The sequence below is a fragment of the Sorex fumeus genome, unplaced genomic scaffold, assembly GCF_029834395.1.
Source record: "Sorex fumeus unplaced genomic scaffold, SorFum_2.1 ptg000078l, whole genome shotgun sequence".
Classification (NCBI taxonomy): domain Eukaryota; kingdom Metazoa; phylum Chordata; class Mammalia; order Eulipotyphla; family Soricidae; genus Sorex; species Sorex fumeus.
In genome coordinates this window covers 11,388,693-11,407,544 of record NW_026606135.1, presented here as the reverse complement: position 1 = coordinate 11,407,544, position 18,852 = coordinate 11,388,693, and the positions used below count along the sequence as shown (strand labels likewise).

Here is an 18,852-nt window from a genome sequence, read left to right as displayed (position 1 = left end):
CTTCTGAGACAGACATATTTGACATTTGTCTTCTCAACTCAAAGGGCTAAATCAAAATGACATTAACACCCTCTACAACACTAAAATTTGCTTTCGTAATCTAAAACCCCTAACAATTCACCAATGTAAACATTTTTGGACAGACATAAAGTATCAAAAAAAAATTTTTTTCCACTTCCTTAATCCTTCTCAGAAGATACCAAAAGACATACTGCATCCAAATGAGGGACTAAATCAAGAGAAAGACCTGATATCTTCTAAGCAGTGACGCCAAAACAAGAATCTCCAGTAATAAGACTGCAGAAGAAACAAATTCAATAATTGCTCCAGGGGTAAAGAGGATGGAAAGTAAGCTATAGTTGAATAAACAAATATAGTTGAGGGCTGGAGAGACAGTGCAGGAAGTAGCATGCTTGCCTTGCACATGGCTGACCTGGGTTCAAGACCCAGTATCCCCTACGGTCCCCGAAGCCTACCAGGAGTGCAGAGGCAGGAATAACTAACTCCAAAACATCGCCAGTTGTGGTTAAAAAAACAAAAACCCAAAGCATGCTGAGATTTACAATTCTAGAGAACTTAAATAACTGGAGAACTATCAAACTGGTCAGGCACCTTACACAAGAATGAAAATAAGTCTGCGTAACTAATTTTATATAGGCAGTATTTAGAGTCATAATTTCCTTAATGACTGGGGCTGGAGAGACAGTACAGCAGACAGGGACACTTGCCTTTCACACAGCTGGCCTGGGTTCAATCCCCTGCACTCCATACGGTCCTGAACCCTGCCAGGAGAGATACCTTAGTGCAGGACGAGGACTTAAGTCCTGAGCATTGCCAGGTGTGGCCCCCAAACCAAACCCAAACTAATAATGACTGACTCAACAAAAAATTACTGTGTATACTGGGCCCACTTGAGCAAATCGACGATCAACGGGAGGGCCTTTACCTTTACCTTTACCTTCACTAAGTCTAAAGAAAGACTATTTCAGTTGCCTTCAACTTTGCATTGAGAATCTGGTTGCATTGAAAGTCAATTCTGCTTGACTAAAAAAAAGTAAATGCAGAAAGCAAAAACATCTGAGTATATTCCAGTCTAAGAGTGGCAATGAAATACAGTACTAAGATATGGAAGGATTTTGGACATACATACTATATATATGTATACATATGAGGATTTATTATAGAATGAAATACAAAAGTTGAAGAAAGGGTAAGTGAAGAGAGTCAAAAATGACACCAAGATTTCTGCCCCAAATAACTGAAAAACAACCGCCATTTACTGAAACATGAAAAACTACTAGAGTGGCAAACCTGGATTGGTTGACTGAAAAAAGCAAATAAAAAAATTTTTGTGCTCAAAATAGACAGAGCAAGTTCTAACTGAAGAAATTAATTCAATGACTAGCTGAATTCATTACACAACGTCTGTATATAATACTAGTAAATGAAACCAAGTCAGCGTAATGTTGAATCACAATCTAAACTTTTGCTACAATTTTACACATCAGTAATTTTCAGAAAAAGTTAGTTGATAATAAGATCACTGTAGAACATAAGGTTAATTATGTGTAGAAATAGACCTTAAAAATCAGATAATTTTGTATTTAAACAGAAAATAGATTCTCAAACTGCTCCATCAAAATTTTACTCCATAAACGAAGTACCAAGAAAACCCATAAGTGTACTACTAAAAGGGAATAAAAAGCGTTTATTCAACTTCCACAGGAAGATTGTATAATTCTGGCAGTGGTCAAGTATACATTCAGTCAAAAATCTAAACTTTATATGAAATACTTCTTTGCTCTTACCAAGGCTCAGAAAATTACCATCTATTTATTATACAATGGTATGTTACTTGTATGCAAACCAATATAATCAAAATAGTGGACAATCTGGACTTTGACACCAATAAAGGTAAAATACTAGATGCAAACAAGTAATTTTTCAAGATATTCTTTAGCTCCAACTTAAAACAGACATTCAGAACTGGAATCTTCAGAATTTTCTACTATCCTGAAAATCCCCATCTTCTCTTTAACATGGTCTGATGAATTCATTTTATCTAAGAGAGAAAAAAACAAAAGACCATTGAGACACTGAGACTGTATTTATTTTTTATGTATGAAAACACACACAAAAAACTTATACAATATCTAATAGGTTATGGGAAGTGAGCGTTCTGTCCAAATTTTTAAGAACTATTTTAAAATGTGGCTCTAAGCTGTGTATTAGATATTATGGCATTTAGTCCAAAGTTTGAAAAACATAATACTACTTAGTAAAAGCATGTTCTCAATAAAAGCAGCGCAACAAAACCAAAGTGTCATAATTTGAGAATTTATCAAAATAGGAAAATAGGGCTGGAGCAATAGTACAACAGGTAGGGTGTTTGCCTTGCAAGTGGGTGACCCAGGTTCGATTCCAGGCACCCCAGCTGGTTCCCCCAAGCACCGCAGGACTAATTCCTAAGTGCAAAGACAGAAGTAACCCCTGTGCATCTCTGGGTGTGACCCAAAAAGCAAAAACAAAACAAAAAACTCAAAAAAAGCAATATAAAACGCAGGAAAATAGGGCACCCTGTATGGGGGCAGGTGAGTCCCTCCACCTGCCCCAACAGAGCCCTGGTAGCCGAAAACTTCCAGAACTCAATCGCCGCCATGTTCATAGCCATTCTCTACGGAACTGCGACTGACCTCATTCATGAAAATGAATCTGCTGAAAAACCTCAAGCATGCGGGCTTTGCGACCAAAGTCTCCAGGCTCTCATGGAGTCAGGACGAGCAACTTCCTCCCATCTCCCTGTGCTTCCTGAAGACTGGTGGTCATGCCCACGAACTGCTTGTGGAGCCATATGACCTCATTAACTGACATGATCCTGACACTCACAAATAATTCTCGGAAGAGAAAGAAAAGCAACAGGCTGCAGAGATGCCTCTACACTCCAAAGTCACCATTCAGTTAAAAATTTAACTCTAGTAGTGAGAGCATTAGTACATGTGCCAACCCAGGTTTGATCCCCAGCATCCCACATGGTCCCCCGAGCACTGCCAGGAATTATTCCTGAGTGTGGAGCCAGGAGTAGCCCAGAGCATTGCCAGGTGTAACCTATAAAGTAAAAACAAAAACAAAACCAACCAACCAACAAACAATTTAACTCTAGCTGTATCACCCTTTCCAGTATTTTAGAACTCCTGGAATGACATCTAATATTCTGCCCCAGTGATGTATCAAGACTAGCACACCACATATGCTGGGGTGTAAAGTAGAAGGCAACTGATCTCTACTAAAAAAGTATATATACTAGCAAACAAAGCTCAACCTGTAACAACATGTTAGTAATCTCTTATACAAAGGCTTAATGGCTGGATGGTTAGATACAACAGTCTTCACACACTTTCCTCTAAGGAAACTTTTTTGCAGATTATTCACATAACAAGCAATACAAAATAACTCATTCAGAATACATGCATGCTTTTCGGGCAGGTTTGGGTGGTGGTGGGAAAATTCGAAATAATGATGGTGAAATGGTGTAATAGTGTCGGGATTGGTGTTGGAAGGCTGAATGTAATAAATTATTGTGAAAAACTTTAAAATATATGTGCTACTTACCTAAGAGATCACTACGATCCAGTAACAATTCTAAATCTTCATCACTAATGACCTTCTCTCGTGATCCTTTGACTTCTCTAAAGAATATAAAACATGCAAATTTGTATGATAAATCAAAACTATGAACTCTATGTTTCTCAAAATTGAAAAATCTTACCTTTCATAATCTCTAGATTTTAGTAATTCCATTAATTCTTTAGGGTCTAGGAATTTCTTAGATTGGTTTAATCCAGACTGACCACCTTTGAAATGATCTGGAAAACATTTAAAAAAAAAGCAGTTAAAAAAGATAAAAATTACTTTTAAAACCAAACGACAGTATTTATAAAATCAATCATAATAGGGAATATATGGAATAGGACTAATTAATGGAAAGAAAGCTCTCATACACTACTGTGGGAAAGTAAAACCCTTATGTGCTCTGGAGAAAACATTCAGTGGTTTCCTACATGTACACAGACATTCCCCCTAAGATCAAGATAAAAGTAAATGGTTATGTCCAGAAAATTTACTGTGGTAAGTAATCTAAAAAGTTATGTGCTTGGGGCTGGAGCAATAGCACAGCGGGTAGGGCGTTTGCCTTGCACGCAGACAACATGGCCAACACAGGTTCGATTCCCAGCATCCCATATGGTCCCCCGAGCACCGCCACGAGCAATTCCTGAGTGCATGAGCCAGGAGTAACCCCTGAGCATCGCTGGGTGTGGCCCAAAAAGCAAAACAAAAAAAAAAAAAAAAAAAAAAAAAAAGGTATGTGCTCTGGAAGAACAATTTGAGTTTCTCCTAAGATCAAGAACAAATGCTCATGGAGTCAGCAAGAGAATAGTAGGTTGGGTGCTTGCCTGGCATGCGGCCAACCCAGGTTCAATCCCCTGCACTCCATATAGTCCCATGAACCTGCCAGGAACGATCTCTAAACACAGAGCAGGGAGTAAGCCCTGAGCAATGTTAGCTGTGGCACAAAAACCAAAACAAAACAAGGTGAAACAAAACAAAAAAGAAGAACTGCTCATGCCCACAAACAATTGAGAAATGCAGCATACAAAAATCTATAAACAACACCAATATTCATCAACAGAAAAATGAAAAAATATTGGGCAAACAATGTTTGATTTCTAGTGAGGGGCAAGGAAACATGGTAAATGACTACAAAGAGTACAAAATAAAAAATCCCCAAAATGAAACTTTTATTGGGTTAGCATTTCTCAAAATTCATTAACCAGTACACTTAAAATCTGGGGCTATATTAAGCTTGTACTATACTTCATGAAAACTGTATCTTTATTTTCCTTTCAAATTGTTTTTTGAAATTATTTTCTCAAAATAATTTAAAAAATCCTCACTGACATAAATTATAAACTTAGGTAAATTTAAACTATATTGAATAAACACAATTTATTTCATGATGCTAATTCCTAAGGCAAAAAGTGGGTAAAAAAAATTTAATTTCCAAAACCATTTCACTAGAGACCTTTTCCTTCCATTCAATTCCAATCTGAATGTTACATAAAGTTGTGTTAATGGTGTCTAAAACCTAATCCATATTTTCCTCAAAGTCAAATACCCCAGAGAAAATATCAAACATACAAGTAGCATGAAATAAGCCTAAATTAGCATAATGCCCTCATTTCTCTAGGCATATAACAATTTATGTAACACAGATGACTGAACTTTCTTAAGAAACAGCCAGCATTCAATTACAAGTTTATGCTGAATAAGGGTAAAACAACCCCAAGAAATCTTTGGAAACACAATGAAAACAATTCATCTACTTTTTACCCCTCACGTTTTTCTAAATAGAAATATATTTTACTTGCACACTATGATAAATACTACAAAGCACCATTCATGTACTTTGGAAAAAGTGGGCTCAGTAAAGATTTTTATAGTGTATTTCAATATACCCTTGACATTCTGTTTCCCTTTTTTGGCGACACACACAACAGGGCATAGACTAGGTTGCAGGAACAGAGAACAAGCATTCAAAGCATGTGCTCAAACAACTGAGTTGTCTCTACAGCCTTTGAAGATTTTCTTAGAGCTTTTGGGCAGAAAGATCTCGAGAACTGGCATTAACATATTGAATCCCTATGACAAGGTTTACTTTATGGCACCTTAAAACTCTTTGATCCTCTGCCCTTCTGTTTCACAAGGTAATTATTAATATTTATTCTGCCTATGGAAACCAATTTAACTTATATCAGTACAGTTCCAGATTTCCCCTAACATACTGAAATTTTGCACTAACCAAGCTGCAGTGATTTCTTTTCTGCAAAAAGCAACAAAATTCACAACTCAATAAACAAATGAGGAAAAAAAAGTACTATATTAAAGTGTTATTTACTTTTATGAATAATCAATTTTTCCAGTTTTCTTTTAGCAGCTGCTCTTTCCACAATTTTCTGATCAATAGTATTTGCTGTGACAAGACGATATACAACAACAGGCTTTGTCTGACCAATTCGATGACATCTATCCTGGGCCTGAAGATCAGACTGGGGATTCTTAAAGTTTAAAAGAAAAAAAGCAAACCACATTCAAAATGATGTAATTAAAATAACTTTTTTTTCTTATTATGCAGGCAAAATTAGCATGCATGACCCAATTAAAAACTTTTAAATAGTGCCTTAAACCAATGGAGAATTCTAGAATGGCTTAAAGTCCATTATTTACATGCAGAACAAGAAATAAAGAAACCATTCTTACTTGGAAGTACCTTCTCAAAACAGTACAACTTAATTATCAAGTATACAAGCATAAAATTTCAGAACAGAAATATTATCAACACAATGCTAATACTTTCAACTTACCCAATCACTATCATAAATGATAACTGTATCAGCTGCAGTCAAATTAATGCCCAGGCCACCAGCTCGTGTACTCACTAAGAAGATAAAAACATCTGGATCTGTGTTGAAGTTGTGCATCTAAAAGCAAAAAAAAGATACAAACACAAAAACTTGAGAAACAAAGTAGGCTGTGGATGGAGCTCAGCAGTAGAGCACATGCCTCCTCAGGATTAATCCACAGAAAGGGAAAAAGCAAACAATAGGCTTATAGTTAATGGCTCAGTGGCTAAAAGTTCCTGCTAAAGTCATGAGCCCATATGAATGTTGAGCTGTTGCTGACATATGAATAAGCAATGCAACTTAAGATATGCAATCCCCTAAGAGGGCAAATCCTGGTGAGAATAAGTGAAAACCCAGCAAGCAAAAAACCAAGCACGTGAGAACCCTGTAAACACAAAACAAAAGTCAAAAGAAGAAAAGAAATGGGAAAAGATTGAGGAGAAAAAAACTAAAGAAACAGAGGGGAAGGGCCAAATGAAGCATTCAGTTCTATAAAACACTTAAATCAACTACTGCATATATTAACTTCAGCAATTTTATTTAAGGTAATCTAAATTCAGAGTTCAAAAACAAAACAATTCATCACAAAGTAAGATTAAGAAAAAAATAATAATATTAAAGTAGAAAAACTGAGGCGATATACATTCAAGAAACAAAAATCAAATGGTTGCTCAGAATTAGGGTAGGCAGAAAAGATTAGTTGATTAGTATAAGCATAAGAGAGCTTTCTGGACTAATGGTAAAATTTCTTAAAAGAATTTAGAGTCACACTTACATATACATTTATGAATACTAAGCAAATGTAGATTGATTCCCTTCAAACCATGTAAACACACAAAGACAATACACCGAATTAAACTTTATTTACATGTACTTATTAGTGGAGGTTCAGCCTAATTATATTTGACAACCAGGCTAGACAGTTTAATAGACAGTTTAATATCAACGATTCAGCACTGATCAGATCATAAGTGTTAAGGGCTCCTGCTCAAAAAAGCATGCATCCTTGACTACTATCTCCCAGCAGGACACTGAATTAAATCTGTTATTTATTGTGAAAAGCAACAAAATGTCACACTAAATTAGATACAGTAAAGTACAAATGCTATTTCACAGGTATGTGACAAAAGAGAAATAGGAAACACCTGATGACTGGTTCTGGGTGGATTTATAGGTGATTGCTACATAATTTTTAAAAATTATCATATTAGAGGGGGCTGGAGAGATAGCACAGCAGGTAGGGTGTTTGCCTTGCACGCAGCCGACCCAGGTTCGATTCCCAGCATCCCATATGGTCCCCTGAGCACCGCCAGGAGTAACTCCTGAGTACAGAGCCAGGAGTGACCCTTGTGCATCGCCAGGTGTGACCCCCCCCAAAAAAAGAAAAAAAAATCATCATATTAGAATACTGGGGTGCAGTGAAAGAGAAAAGTATCGGGGAAAACCATTCTACTACCTCAATATTCTTATAATAATAATAGATCAACACATTTTAATACAAGTTTCTGGCAAAACATGTTTTCTATACATTAAAATTTATTTACACCAAATAAAGTCTTATGCTTTAATTTTATTGTAGGAATTTTGGTCTTTAATATCTTTTACATAAATTTGTGGCTCTACTTTGAACCCCCCAAAATCAACACAGGGATTACAAAAAACAAGTAGGTATAAATAAGTCTTACATTTTTTTCTCGCTCTGAATAAGACATGGATCCATCAAGTCTACTAAAGTTGAAATTCCTAAAGTAGCAGTAATCCATCAAAATATCCAACATTCTTGTCATTTGTGAAAAAAGCAGCACCTAAAATTTAAATATATCTCAGTATTTATACTGCTAAAAAATAACTAAGTAACTAAAAACAATTAAAACTATCACCTTGTGGCCTCTTTTTTTTAGTTCTGGCAGCATTCGATCCAAAATTAAGAACTTTCCAGAATTAGTCACCAATTCTTCATCAATCTTAAAAGCGGGAATGAAGAAAAGAACATAAAATAGTCATGGTGGTTATTAATAGTTCAATTTCTATTATAATAAAAACCATGTGAACAATTTTTAATGAAGACACCACAAAACTTAAGTGATCTTATCTTTTTTATTAAAGATTAGATTTTAAGAAGACATACCCTAAATTTAAAACCAATCATTTTATAAAAACAAAGTCTGACTATATACCCTTAACCAATTATTCCTTTCTACCTCAATCTTTTTCCCAAAGAGTTTCCCCCTTCAAGCTTTTTACATATGAAGCTTATTTATTCCTGCCAGAATTATCAATAGAAATTAAAGAAAACAAAGAATCTAATAATCAAACTAAGTACTAAAGATAAAGAATGTTTTTACCTTTCATCTCACAGATTATACACTTTCTTACTCAATAAATTGGTAAAGCAGTGGTTCTAATTGCAACAACTCTGTCCTCCATCCCCAAAGTAAACCTGGTAGTCTCTAGAGATAATACAGTTGTCACAAGTGGAATAAATAATACAGTATTGGCTTTTGGTGGACAGACTTAGAGAAGACAGGAAAGCACCTTCTTAAAAAAAAAAAAAAGGCATTTTGGGACAAAAATATTATGGCCTGAATATTAACAAAGACTAAAACTAAAACAAAAACTACCTGCTAAACACTATTATGACACGGACTTGGTCAAAAATAATTTCTTTTAAAATTATACTATTTTCCTTCCAACTACCCAAGAAATCAATTCTATTCTTTAAATCCACAACTCAATAACAACTTTTTGGGTTGTTTTTTGGGGCTATTTGTTGAGAATTAATGAGCAGCCAAACTGATTTGATAAGATGACTACTTCACTAACAATTAAAAGTAATATTGAAAAGTTTATATGTATCTCTAAAATGAAAAAAGATGAGAATCAACCATTACTAAAAAATCCCCACTGCACCCCTAAATTTAAGATTCTGATCACATAAAGAATAAATATAAAAAAGATTAGGTCACAAATAGAACATAAAATTCATTCTAATATTAAAAGTTCAGAATTTCTGGAGAAAACTTTTACTTACTAGATGGAATAAAATTTTCATATGACAAACTGCATAGTATTTTGAATAATGAAAAACAATAACACTGCGCTACCAACTAAAAAAAGTTACAGAAATTAAAATATAGTATTTACCTTAAACTCTTGTGTTACAGGGTCTATAGGGTACTCAATCAAGTAGGGATGATTACAGCATTTACGTAACAGCATCATTATATTTTGCAGCTTCAGATTAACTTCAGATTCTAGAGGGGTATTTCCTTCCACAACAGTCCTATCATGAACACAATTCACGATATAAATAAATATATAAAAATCCCACTAATTAAAAGGATATTTAAATTTATTTTTAAACTCACACCTTTCTCGTTCCACCTCTGGCTGTATCTGATTTATCAATTTTTCCAATTCACTCGGAAAATCACCTATTTTGCTATAATCTACTGACTTCCTAGTTCGTCGTTTTGGTCGTCCAGTGGAACTTAGCTCAACTCTTTCTACCTAAAACAGAGCAAATTAAAGGAATAATCTTAATTTATACCCTTAAATTCCAACACACACACACACACACACACACACACACACACACACAGAGGTGTATTTTTATGAGCATAATATTGGTAGTATTTTCTTCTGAGTAAAATGCCTTCCTATCTCAAAGAAAAATCTAAGGATGGGCAAAAATGTTTTATTACATATCTTAATAGCTGAAGAGTCAAAATAGGGCTCCACAAATCTGTATTGCAGGAACTATTTCTTTACAATGACGTAATACACAATTATTTTAATTTCTCAAGAGCTACAAATGCCAAGAATCTCTTTTATAAAAAGGAAGCTCCATACAATCAGTGCTGGGGGCCATCAGGGCTACACTCTGGTGTTTGGGGATCAAACGTAGGGCCTCACTGGAGCCCACATTCCAGTCCTTTGAGTTGTCTCCTCGTCACCAGATCCTCCTTTCAATTGTAACAAAAATGAGAGAACAGAGCCTAATAGTTGCACAAAAAAAGAAATGTATCATGGGCACTTATAAAGAAAAAGTTAGGGTGAAGGCACCAAATTAAATATCTGAAAATTCAAAAAAAAATCTAAGGGTCTCCTAATTGCTGGATATATGATCATTATATTCTACTTCCACCTCTAATAGTACAGTGTGTGAGTATTATAGTGAATTGGTAGATTGCTAGTTGACAGAGCACAACTCTCACAACTATTGATTTCCAGATTGATTTTCTGGAACCACAAAAACGAAACAAAAACAAACAAACCCACAAAACCCACACCAAACCACTATTGAAACATTTGTCCAAATGCTATTTCCAAATTCAACCACAAAAAACACAACTAAAAGATAATAGGAAATAGGAATCAAAAGTTACAGTAAGCTTCCAGATAACTATACAAATAATGTATCACCTGTCATTTAAGTTTTGACTCACCATCAAACTACTAAAATTCTGCTACTAACCTTATGCATCTACCATGGACCTAAGGTTTGTGGATCAATGGTAAAGAACCTTAAAGCACAAGGTCAGTTAGATTCTCAACACTACCAGAGATCCAAAGAACATCAATCTCATAATCAATGGTACAACACTCATCTCTGCAGTTACAACAATGAGAAAACAAGCTTTTAAAAATTCAGTGACTCAAAAAAAAAAAGTTCAGTGACTCAATCCTAAAACCAGATGAGTCAGAAGACTAAAATCAATCATGAATTGCAAACTATAATTTACAGTGTAATTACAAATCCACAACCTACCTCACTGGATCCAAACATGTTTGCAATTGTACGGTTTACAATGGCAGTATAAAAGATTTCTTGTTTCTTTGAGAGAGGTGCGTAAACAACTACTTCTCGTTTAGGAGGAACTTCAAGAGCAACATCAGATTTTAGTCTTCTCAGTAAGAAAGGTGTTAGAATCTAAAATCAAACATTAATAAAGATTAAAACGTTCTGTTATAGGGAACATTTTCCCACTTACTTTTATTCATTTCTTCTTACTCTTTTCATCCTATGTTAAGTACTGTGAAATTCTGGTTTCAATACCAAGTACCACAAAATGGGGAAAAAAAATAAAACAACCTATAAAAAAGTTCTTCACTTGGGGGGAACTACCAAAGCCGTAAGTAACCATCAGACGCAAAAAGTATATTTAAAAAATATACCAATGGGCCAGAGTGGACAAAACTTCCAGGTGTTAGCATTATTTGATGAGAAAGTGTTGTTAATGGTATTGTAAACTACAGAATCTCAACCAAAAAAATAAAAAGAGAAAAAAAGTTTAAAAAGCACTTGATTTCTGCAAAAAGCCATGCAACCTCTGCAAATAGGGAAAAGAAAGATAAAATGGTGGGGGAGTGGAAGAGAGAGAGGACTAGATAATTCTTCAACATCAACTAGAAAGAATCGAATGGGTTATCTCTAAGGTCCTTTTTATATAATAAAGCAAATGAAAAAAGTCAAAACCTGGTGCAACATATGTAGTACATTTTGTTCTCTTTCTTTTGCAATAATATCTTCGGCAGTTTCAGATAAACTCGTGATATCAAACCAAGATTCAAAACTGAAAGAGAAAATTGATTACAAATAACCTATCACATAAATCAGGCAAACATATTTTTAATTTTACATATCATTGACCTGTGTAACATGAAGTATAGACAGTACCTTAAGGATTTCTTGATTTAGGAGAGAGAGAACAAAAGGGAATGCCCTGCCACAGAGGCAAGGTGGGATGGGGGGGATGGGGGTGGGAGGGATACTGGGATCCATGGTGGTGGGAAATGGGCACTGGTGGAAGGATGGGAATTTGATCATTGTATGATCGAAACCCAAGCACAAAAATATGTAAATCTACCACTGTACCTCATGGTGTCTCACTAATAAATAAATAAAAGAATTTCTTGATTTATAAATTTAGTTTTACAGTAAGATTATGGGATGGAGTGATAGCACAGCGGGTAAGGCATTTTGCCTTGCACATGGCAGATCCGAGTTCGATTACTCTGCCTCTCTTGGAGAGCTCAGCAAGCTACCAAGAGTAGCATGGCAAAGTCTGGCAAACTACCCGTGACATATTCGATATGCCAAAAACAGTAACAACAAGTCTCACAATTTGTTGTGAGACGTTACTGGTGCCCACTCGAACAAACTGATGAACAACGGGAGGGCAGTGCCACAGTACAGGAAGATTATAAAAAAACAAAATAACATTAAAAGCTTATCTGTGCGGGCCGGGGAGATAGCATAGAGGGTAAGGCGTTTGCCTTGCATGCGGCTGACCCGGTTTTGATTCCCAGCATTCCATATGGTCCTGAGCACCGCCAGGAGTAACTCCTGAGTGCAGAGCAGAGCCAGGAATAACACCTGTGCATCGCCGGGTATCACCCAAAAAGAAAAAAAAAGCTTAATCTGTGAAACATTTTTATTAAGCTACAGAAAGGAAACCGATTCTTGAAAATCAAGGCCATAATACAATGTCAACACAAATATTTTGTAATGATTACTACAATTTTGTTTCTTTCCAACGTGTAATAAAAACTTGAAAGTAAAAAATTAACCATAATCATGACTACACTAAGTAACACTATATTAATACATTCAATTTGGAAAAAAGATAACTAAGCCTATTTGTAAATAAATTCAGATGAGTGTTATCCTCAATGTTCTACCTTACTAGGTCCACAATGAATATAAAACTTCCTGTCTACTAATGTTTCCTGGGCTGGAGCGATAGCACAGCAGTAGGGCGTTTGCCTTGCACGCAGCCAACATGGCTGACCTGAGTTCCATTCCTCTGCCCCTCTCGGAGAGTACAGCAAGCTACCGAGAGTATCTCGCCCGCATGGCAGAGCCTGGGAAGCTACCCGTGATGTATTCGATACGCCAAACACAGTAACAACAAAGTCTCCAATGGAGACGTTACTGGGCCCGCTCGAGCAAATCGATGAACAATGGGAGGACAGTGATACAGTGATAATGTTTCCTAGAGAGAAAAAAATGACCGAATTCTGGCCTTGGGGAAGAATTTGGAAATGTTATAAAAATAAAATTAAGAAAAGCTAATTTCCCTATTTAAATTAGTTTTACTGGGGCCAGGGAGATAGTGTAGCAGGAAAAATGGCTTGCCTTTAATGCAATTGAATAGGGTTTGCTCCTCAGCACCGTAGGTGGTTCCCCAAGCCCTGTGAGGAGTGATCCCTTAACATCAGGTTTAAGTCTCGAGCACAGCACAGCTGAGTGTGGGCCAAAAGCCAGAAAAACAAGAAAAAAATAAAGAAAATTGTTCTAAAAACTGGTTGGTTTACCTACCTTTTCAAGTCATCAAAAACATCTGGTAATAAAAAGTTAAGCAGTGACCAAAGCTCTGATAAATTGTTTTGCAAGGGAGTACCAGTCAAAAGTAGTTTGTTGTCTGCATTAAACCGTTTTAGTTCCCTGATTAGACGGCACTTCATATTCTTAATCCTGTGTCCTTCATCTACTATTAAGTATTTCCAGTAGCAATGCTAGAAAATAAATTGAGAAAAAAAAATTAACATGATTGTATAGCTCCCCCCCAAAAAATTTCTGAAAATAAAAATTCTCTTTATTAAGACATATTTAATTTTATTAAATGCTATTTCTGCGTAAGGATGATGTTTTCCCTTGATCTACTAATGGGGTAAATTTACTTCCTAAAACTGACAAAATACTTATGTTTTAAATAGAGATCTCACCAGGTCAGAATTAAAAATTAAAGTCAACCTGCTATTAATACTTATAATGTCTCCAAACACATTCTTTAGAAAATAAAATATGACAATTTATACCAGATTTTTAAAGAATAAAATCCTTACTTATTCCTTATCCTATGAAATATTGAATAGCATTAGAATTTCCCTTAAAACCTATATCTAATATTAACTATTCTAATTCAGTAGCTGTTCAGTTTTTAGCTTAAGACACAATTTACATACAATAACTTTTACCCTTTTAACATGACAATTTTAGCAATCTTCATCACAGAATTTCAGAAAATTTTTCCCACAATCAAAATAAATGTCATATCAGTATCATTATTCATTTCTCCCTCCTTTCCTGACTGTAGCCCCAGACAACTATTTACTTTCTATCTTCAGAGTTTTGCCAGTCTGGACATTTCATATGAATGTACTGATACAACATATGATCATTTGTGACTCTTATGCCAATATGTTTTTAAAGATCCATTCACATTGCAGCATATTTCATTCCTTTCAATTACTGAAGTCAGGAATCTTGAATAATTTCAGAGGGAAAAATAAAAATTCTAGTAGCCACAAGCAAATGAAATCGACAAGGACAATTATTTCTGTATGAGCTAGGTATACAGAGCAAAAGATCTTCAAATATATCTGTACACCTTTGTTTTTAAATTTTGTTACAGAATACAGATATCACTTAAATTTTACTGATAATATAAACCACTAGTTTCTAAATGAATAATTTAAGTGCTACTGCATGGATAAAATATTATGAATTATAAAAGTTATGACAGGCAGATTATAAAGAATTCAATGAGAACTATTTGTACCTGCAATGCATTTCGGTCTCTCATGGCTATTTCAAATGAAGTGATTACCACAGGATGAATCTGCAATGTTCCTATTCGTTTGTGAATATTTTTTACCAATTTTTGTCGTTCCTGCTGGGTTCCATGATACAACATAGTAGGAATCTGAAAGGTTTAAGATAAATTTTAAAATAGAAACACCATCAATTTAGAAAATATAAAAGCACCCCAAAGAAAAAGTCATTTAATTTAACCTTAATTGTACTTTCTTGTGAGAAAATTAATAAATTCTAATAACCTGATCTATACTGGAAGAATTTTAAAAAGTCACAAACAGGTCAGAAAGATAGTTTAAGTGGCAGAATATGTGCCTGATGTTCACACATATCGCCTTCCCAGGACCAATGTTAGTCCCCCACTGTTGAACCAAACAGAGTCAAAGTGGACTCAGGCCCTATCAACATTGCTAGATGATGCCATTTTTTAAAAATGTCACAAGAACATATCAAGTCTAAAATGAAAATGAGGGAGATGATACAGCTAAGTCTGGAATATATTTTTCTCATAAGGTAAACAGTGACTGAGACAAGACTTTTACGGAAGAAAAACACTAAGAATAAAACCATCGACCTAAGTCTGTCACAGTTTAATCAAATTCATCCAGAACAGTTTACATTTTATAGTAAGACATTTGAGATAACACCCACTGTATAAAGTTAAAAGTAGGTATAACTCAGAGTGAAAGGCAAGTCAAATAAAGCATTTTTACCTAAAACCAATATATATTAACAGACCTTCCATTTAATTCAGGCAACATATCAAAACAATTTTTAAAAATGCAAGTACATCTTACTTCTGGTGTAAATCTTTGGAATTCAGCCATCCAGTTAGGAAGTGTAGACAATGGGCCACACACAAGAAAAGGTCCAGGTACTCCTCTCTGAATCATCAATGAAATTGTAGCAATGCACTGAACTGTCTTCCCAAGTCCCATTTCATCTGCTAAAATGCCATTAATTCCGTTTTCCCAAAGCATCTGGCAAAAATAATATGCACTATATTTGTATTAGGATATAAGTATCTTTTGAATGAGGCATAATTTGATCATTTTACATAGACAGCAAATATGAGACAAGACATTGGTAGGTAGAATTTCATTTACAGAAAGTCATTATCGTGTTGGCAGTCTTTTAGAAAAATTATTTTACTTTCAAATATTTAAGGTGGATATTTTTAGTATTTACACAGTTATGATATCTCACATTGAATTATGTGAAAGGCTTACATGTAAATAAGCCATTCATCTTATATTGAAAATGTTAATTCATTACCCTCAGCCATTCCATGCCTTCCACCTGGTACCATCGCATCACGCCTCCCGTGAAGTGTTTTGGTTGCTGAAAAGGTACTGGTTGTCCATTACATTTCCGGACTGGATCAAAAAAGAATTTAGTATTCTGTCTCATAGTTTGAGACAATCTATCTTTAATCATACTATTTGAATCGTTGTTCTTCTGAAGATCTTCTACACAGAGATTAGAAGAACTCTGATCCTAAAGACAAAATTTTTGTAAGAAGTCAGACAACAAAGTCTTAGAGCAAAGAGAAACAAAACATGTTAAAGAAAACCTTTGACACAGTTACCTTTATTACCCCACAAATCAAAAATCACTGGGGAAACACTTCTGAAAAGACCGCTTATGAACAGAATACATTTTTTTTTTTAAATTTAGGAATTTTTTTAATTTCTAAATTTTTAGAAATTACAAAGTTGGTCATGATTGGGTTTCAATGTTTCAACACCTACCCCACTTCTGTCCACCAATGCCCCTACAACATTTTTTTAGATGACATAAACTGTAACCCGTCTTAGAAACCTCAAGGATATGCTGTCAAAATATTTAGGACACTTTTTTCTTAGGATCTGTCACCCACTGCTAAAATGTCTGAAAGAAAAAAATTAATTCCTTTCAAGAAACATAAAAACAGTATGTCTGTCTAAGAATTCACTCTACTGCAGGGAAAGAGTTCAAATAAATAAAAATTTAAAAGCACTTCAAAAGTTTAAGTTTGTAGAATGGGAGTTGACCACCCAAGAATAGTTGAGATAAGTACCAGGAGGTCTGCTCCAGGGCTTGGAAGCCGGTAGCACATGCTGGGGGAGGGGGCAGCTCAGATAGAGAAAGGAACACCAAGTAAAGAATGTTTGGTGGAGACTCACTCACATCTCGCCTGCTGAAAGTAGACTATAGACGAAACACGATGGCCACTCAGCACCTCTATTGCAAACTACAAGACCCTGAAGGAAAGAGTGAACAAAAGGGAAAGCCCTGCCACAGAGGCGTGGTGAGATGTGGGGGTGGGAGGGCTACTAGGATCATTGGTGGAGAATGGGCACTGGTGGAGGGATGGGGTCCTCGATCACTGAAATCCATGCATGAAAGTTTGTAAGTCTACAACTGTACCTCATGGTACAGTTTTATTTTCACTAATAAAAATAAAGACATCTGTTTTGTGACACTGCATCAATGACAGATTTTACTGATTAGCAGTGTCATCTGTATTGCAAAAGCAGAACAAATCATTAAAAAATGAGTGTAAACTAATTAAAAGAGGAAAGTAATAAATCTAGCACAACTAGATACTCAACTTGAAAAATATAAACCTTCAGTTTTACTACTGTATTCTTAATACTGATGATAAAATCAAATATTAAGATTCAAATCCCTAGCCACAAAGCTTTCAGAAGAAATGACAATTACCGTGACAACCTTGTGAGAGGCAAAGACTTATCTCAGGAAACAAAAAAGTACGAATCAAAGGATAATAAAAAATTATAAACTGAGCTATTACAAAATTATAGTCTGATTACTGAAAGATACTATTAAGAAAACAGAGTATATTCTCTGCTCCCTACACTAGTCTGCAATGTGCACTTTCATTCTTACTCTAGTATTTCTCTAAATTGAAAAAAAAAAAAAGAAAAAATATACGAACAGAAACACAACAAGAGAAAATATTAGCAGCTATTTGGGGGTGTGTGGGGGGGGGGAGGGTCACACCGATGATGCTCAAAGGTTACTCCTGGGGGTACTCAGGGGACCATATGGGATGCTGGGGATCGAACCCTAGTAAGCCACACGCAAAGCAAATAAATGTCCTCATTGCTCGTCTATCACTCCAGCCCCTAAACAGCTAGCTATCAAGATCATGAAAATACTAAAGAATACTAAATAAAACTACACAAGGTACCTCAAACTCAGAACTCCTATCAAAGATTGACAATATACAGTTTTGGCAATAATATGAAATGGAAAATTTTTATTCTGTTAAGAGTAACATAGTGTGTTCATCTTGGGGGGAGGTGCAAAAACCTACTTTCCCCTCTTCTCTTTATCATTAAGGCACAAGACTGCGGCCACACACTTGTTCCATAGTTTCCTGCATCTTAGACCTGTACTCTTCTGTTTGGTTTTGGGCTACATCCAGCAGTGCTCAGGAGACCATATGGGATGCTGGGGATTGGACCCAGGACTGTGGTACGCAAGGTAAGCACCCTACCTGCTATACTATCTCTCTGGCCACAAAATTGCACTTTGTTAAAAAAGTTAAGACACGCATTACCATAAAACCCAACAAACTTCATTCCTAATAGCAAAACATGGTTCACACCAAAGAATTACACATAAATTGTATTAGTCATACATATAATAGTTGTATAATGGAAACAACTGCAATGAAATACAACCATTATAAGAGGTTACATGATTTATAACATTTTTAATGGTATATTGTTCAACATAACAGTTAACTCAACATAAACAGCTATCAGTTATGCTGAATTAAAG

At 35.3% G+C, this 18,852-nt stretch overlaps 1 protein-coding gene across 1 annotated transcript in view; it reads right to left on the bottom strand.

The window, feature by feature from the left end:
• Positions 1 to 1,308: 1,308 nt before the first annotated feature.
• The window catches only part of HELLS (helicase, lymphoid specific), a 33,873-nt gene continuing 16,329 nt past the window's right edge, over positions 1,309 to 18,852 (bottom strand). Inside the window, exons 8-22 of the mRNA XM_056130427.1 lie at positions 16,336 to 16,557; positions 15,858 to 16,040; positions 15,026 to 15,169; positions 13,783 to 13,979; positions 11,938 to 12,034; positions 11,230 to 11,391; positions 9,829 to 9,968; positions 9,603 to 9,741; positions 8,339 to 8,422; positions 8,144 to 8,263; positions 6,420 to 6,536; positions 5,954 to 6,113; positions 3,767 to 3,863; positions 3,610 to 3,686; positions 1,309 to 2,062 (exon numbers count right to left, since the gene is read on the bottom strand). Of these exons, the coding sequence (XP_055986402.1) occupies positions 1,968 to 2,062; positions 3,610 to 3,686; positions 3,767 to 3,863; positions 5,954 to 6,113; positions 6,420 to 6,536; positions 8,144 to 8,263; positions 8,339 to 8,422; positions 9,603 to 9,741; positions 9,829 to 9,968; positions 11,230 to 11,391; positions 11,938 to 12,034; positions 13,783 to 13,979; positions 15,026 to 15,169; positions 15,858 to 16,040; positions 16,336 to 16,557 (2,034 nt within the window). The 3' untranslated portion in view covers positions 1,309 to 1,967. The remainder of the gene's footprint in view (positions 2,063 to 3,609; positions 3,687 to 3,766; positions 3,864 to 5,953; positions 6,114 to 6,419; positions 6,537 to 8,143; positions 8,264 to 8,338; positions 8,423 to 9,602; positions 9,742 to 9,828; positions 9,969 to 11,229; positions 11,392 to 11,937; positions 12,035 to 13,782; positions 13,980 to 15,025; positions 15,170 to 15,857; positions 16,041 to 16,335; positions 16,558 to 18,852) is intronic.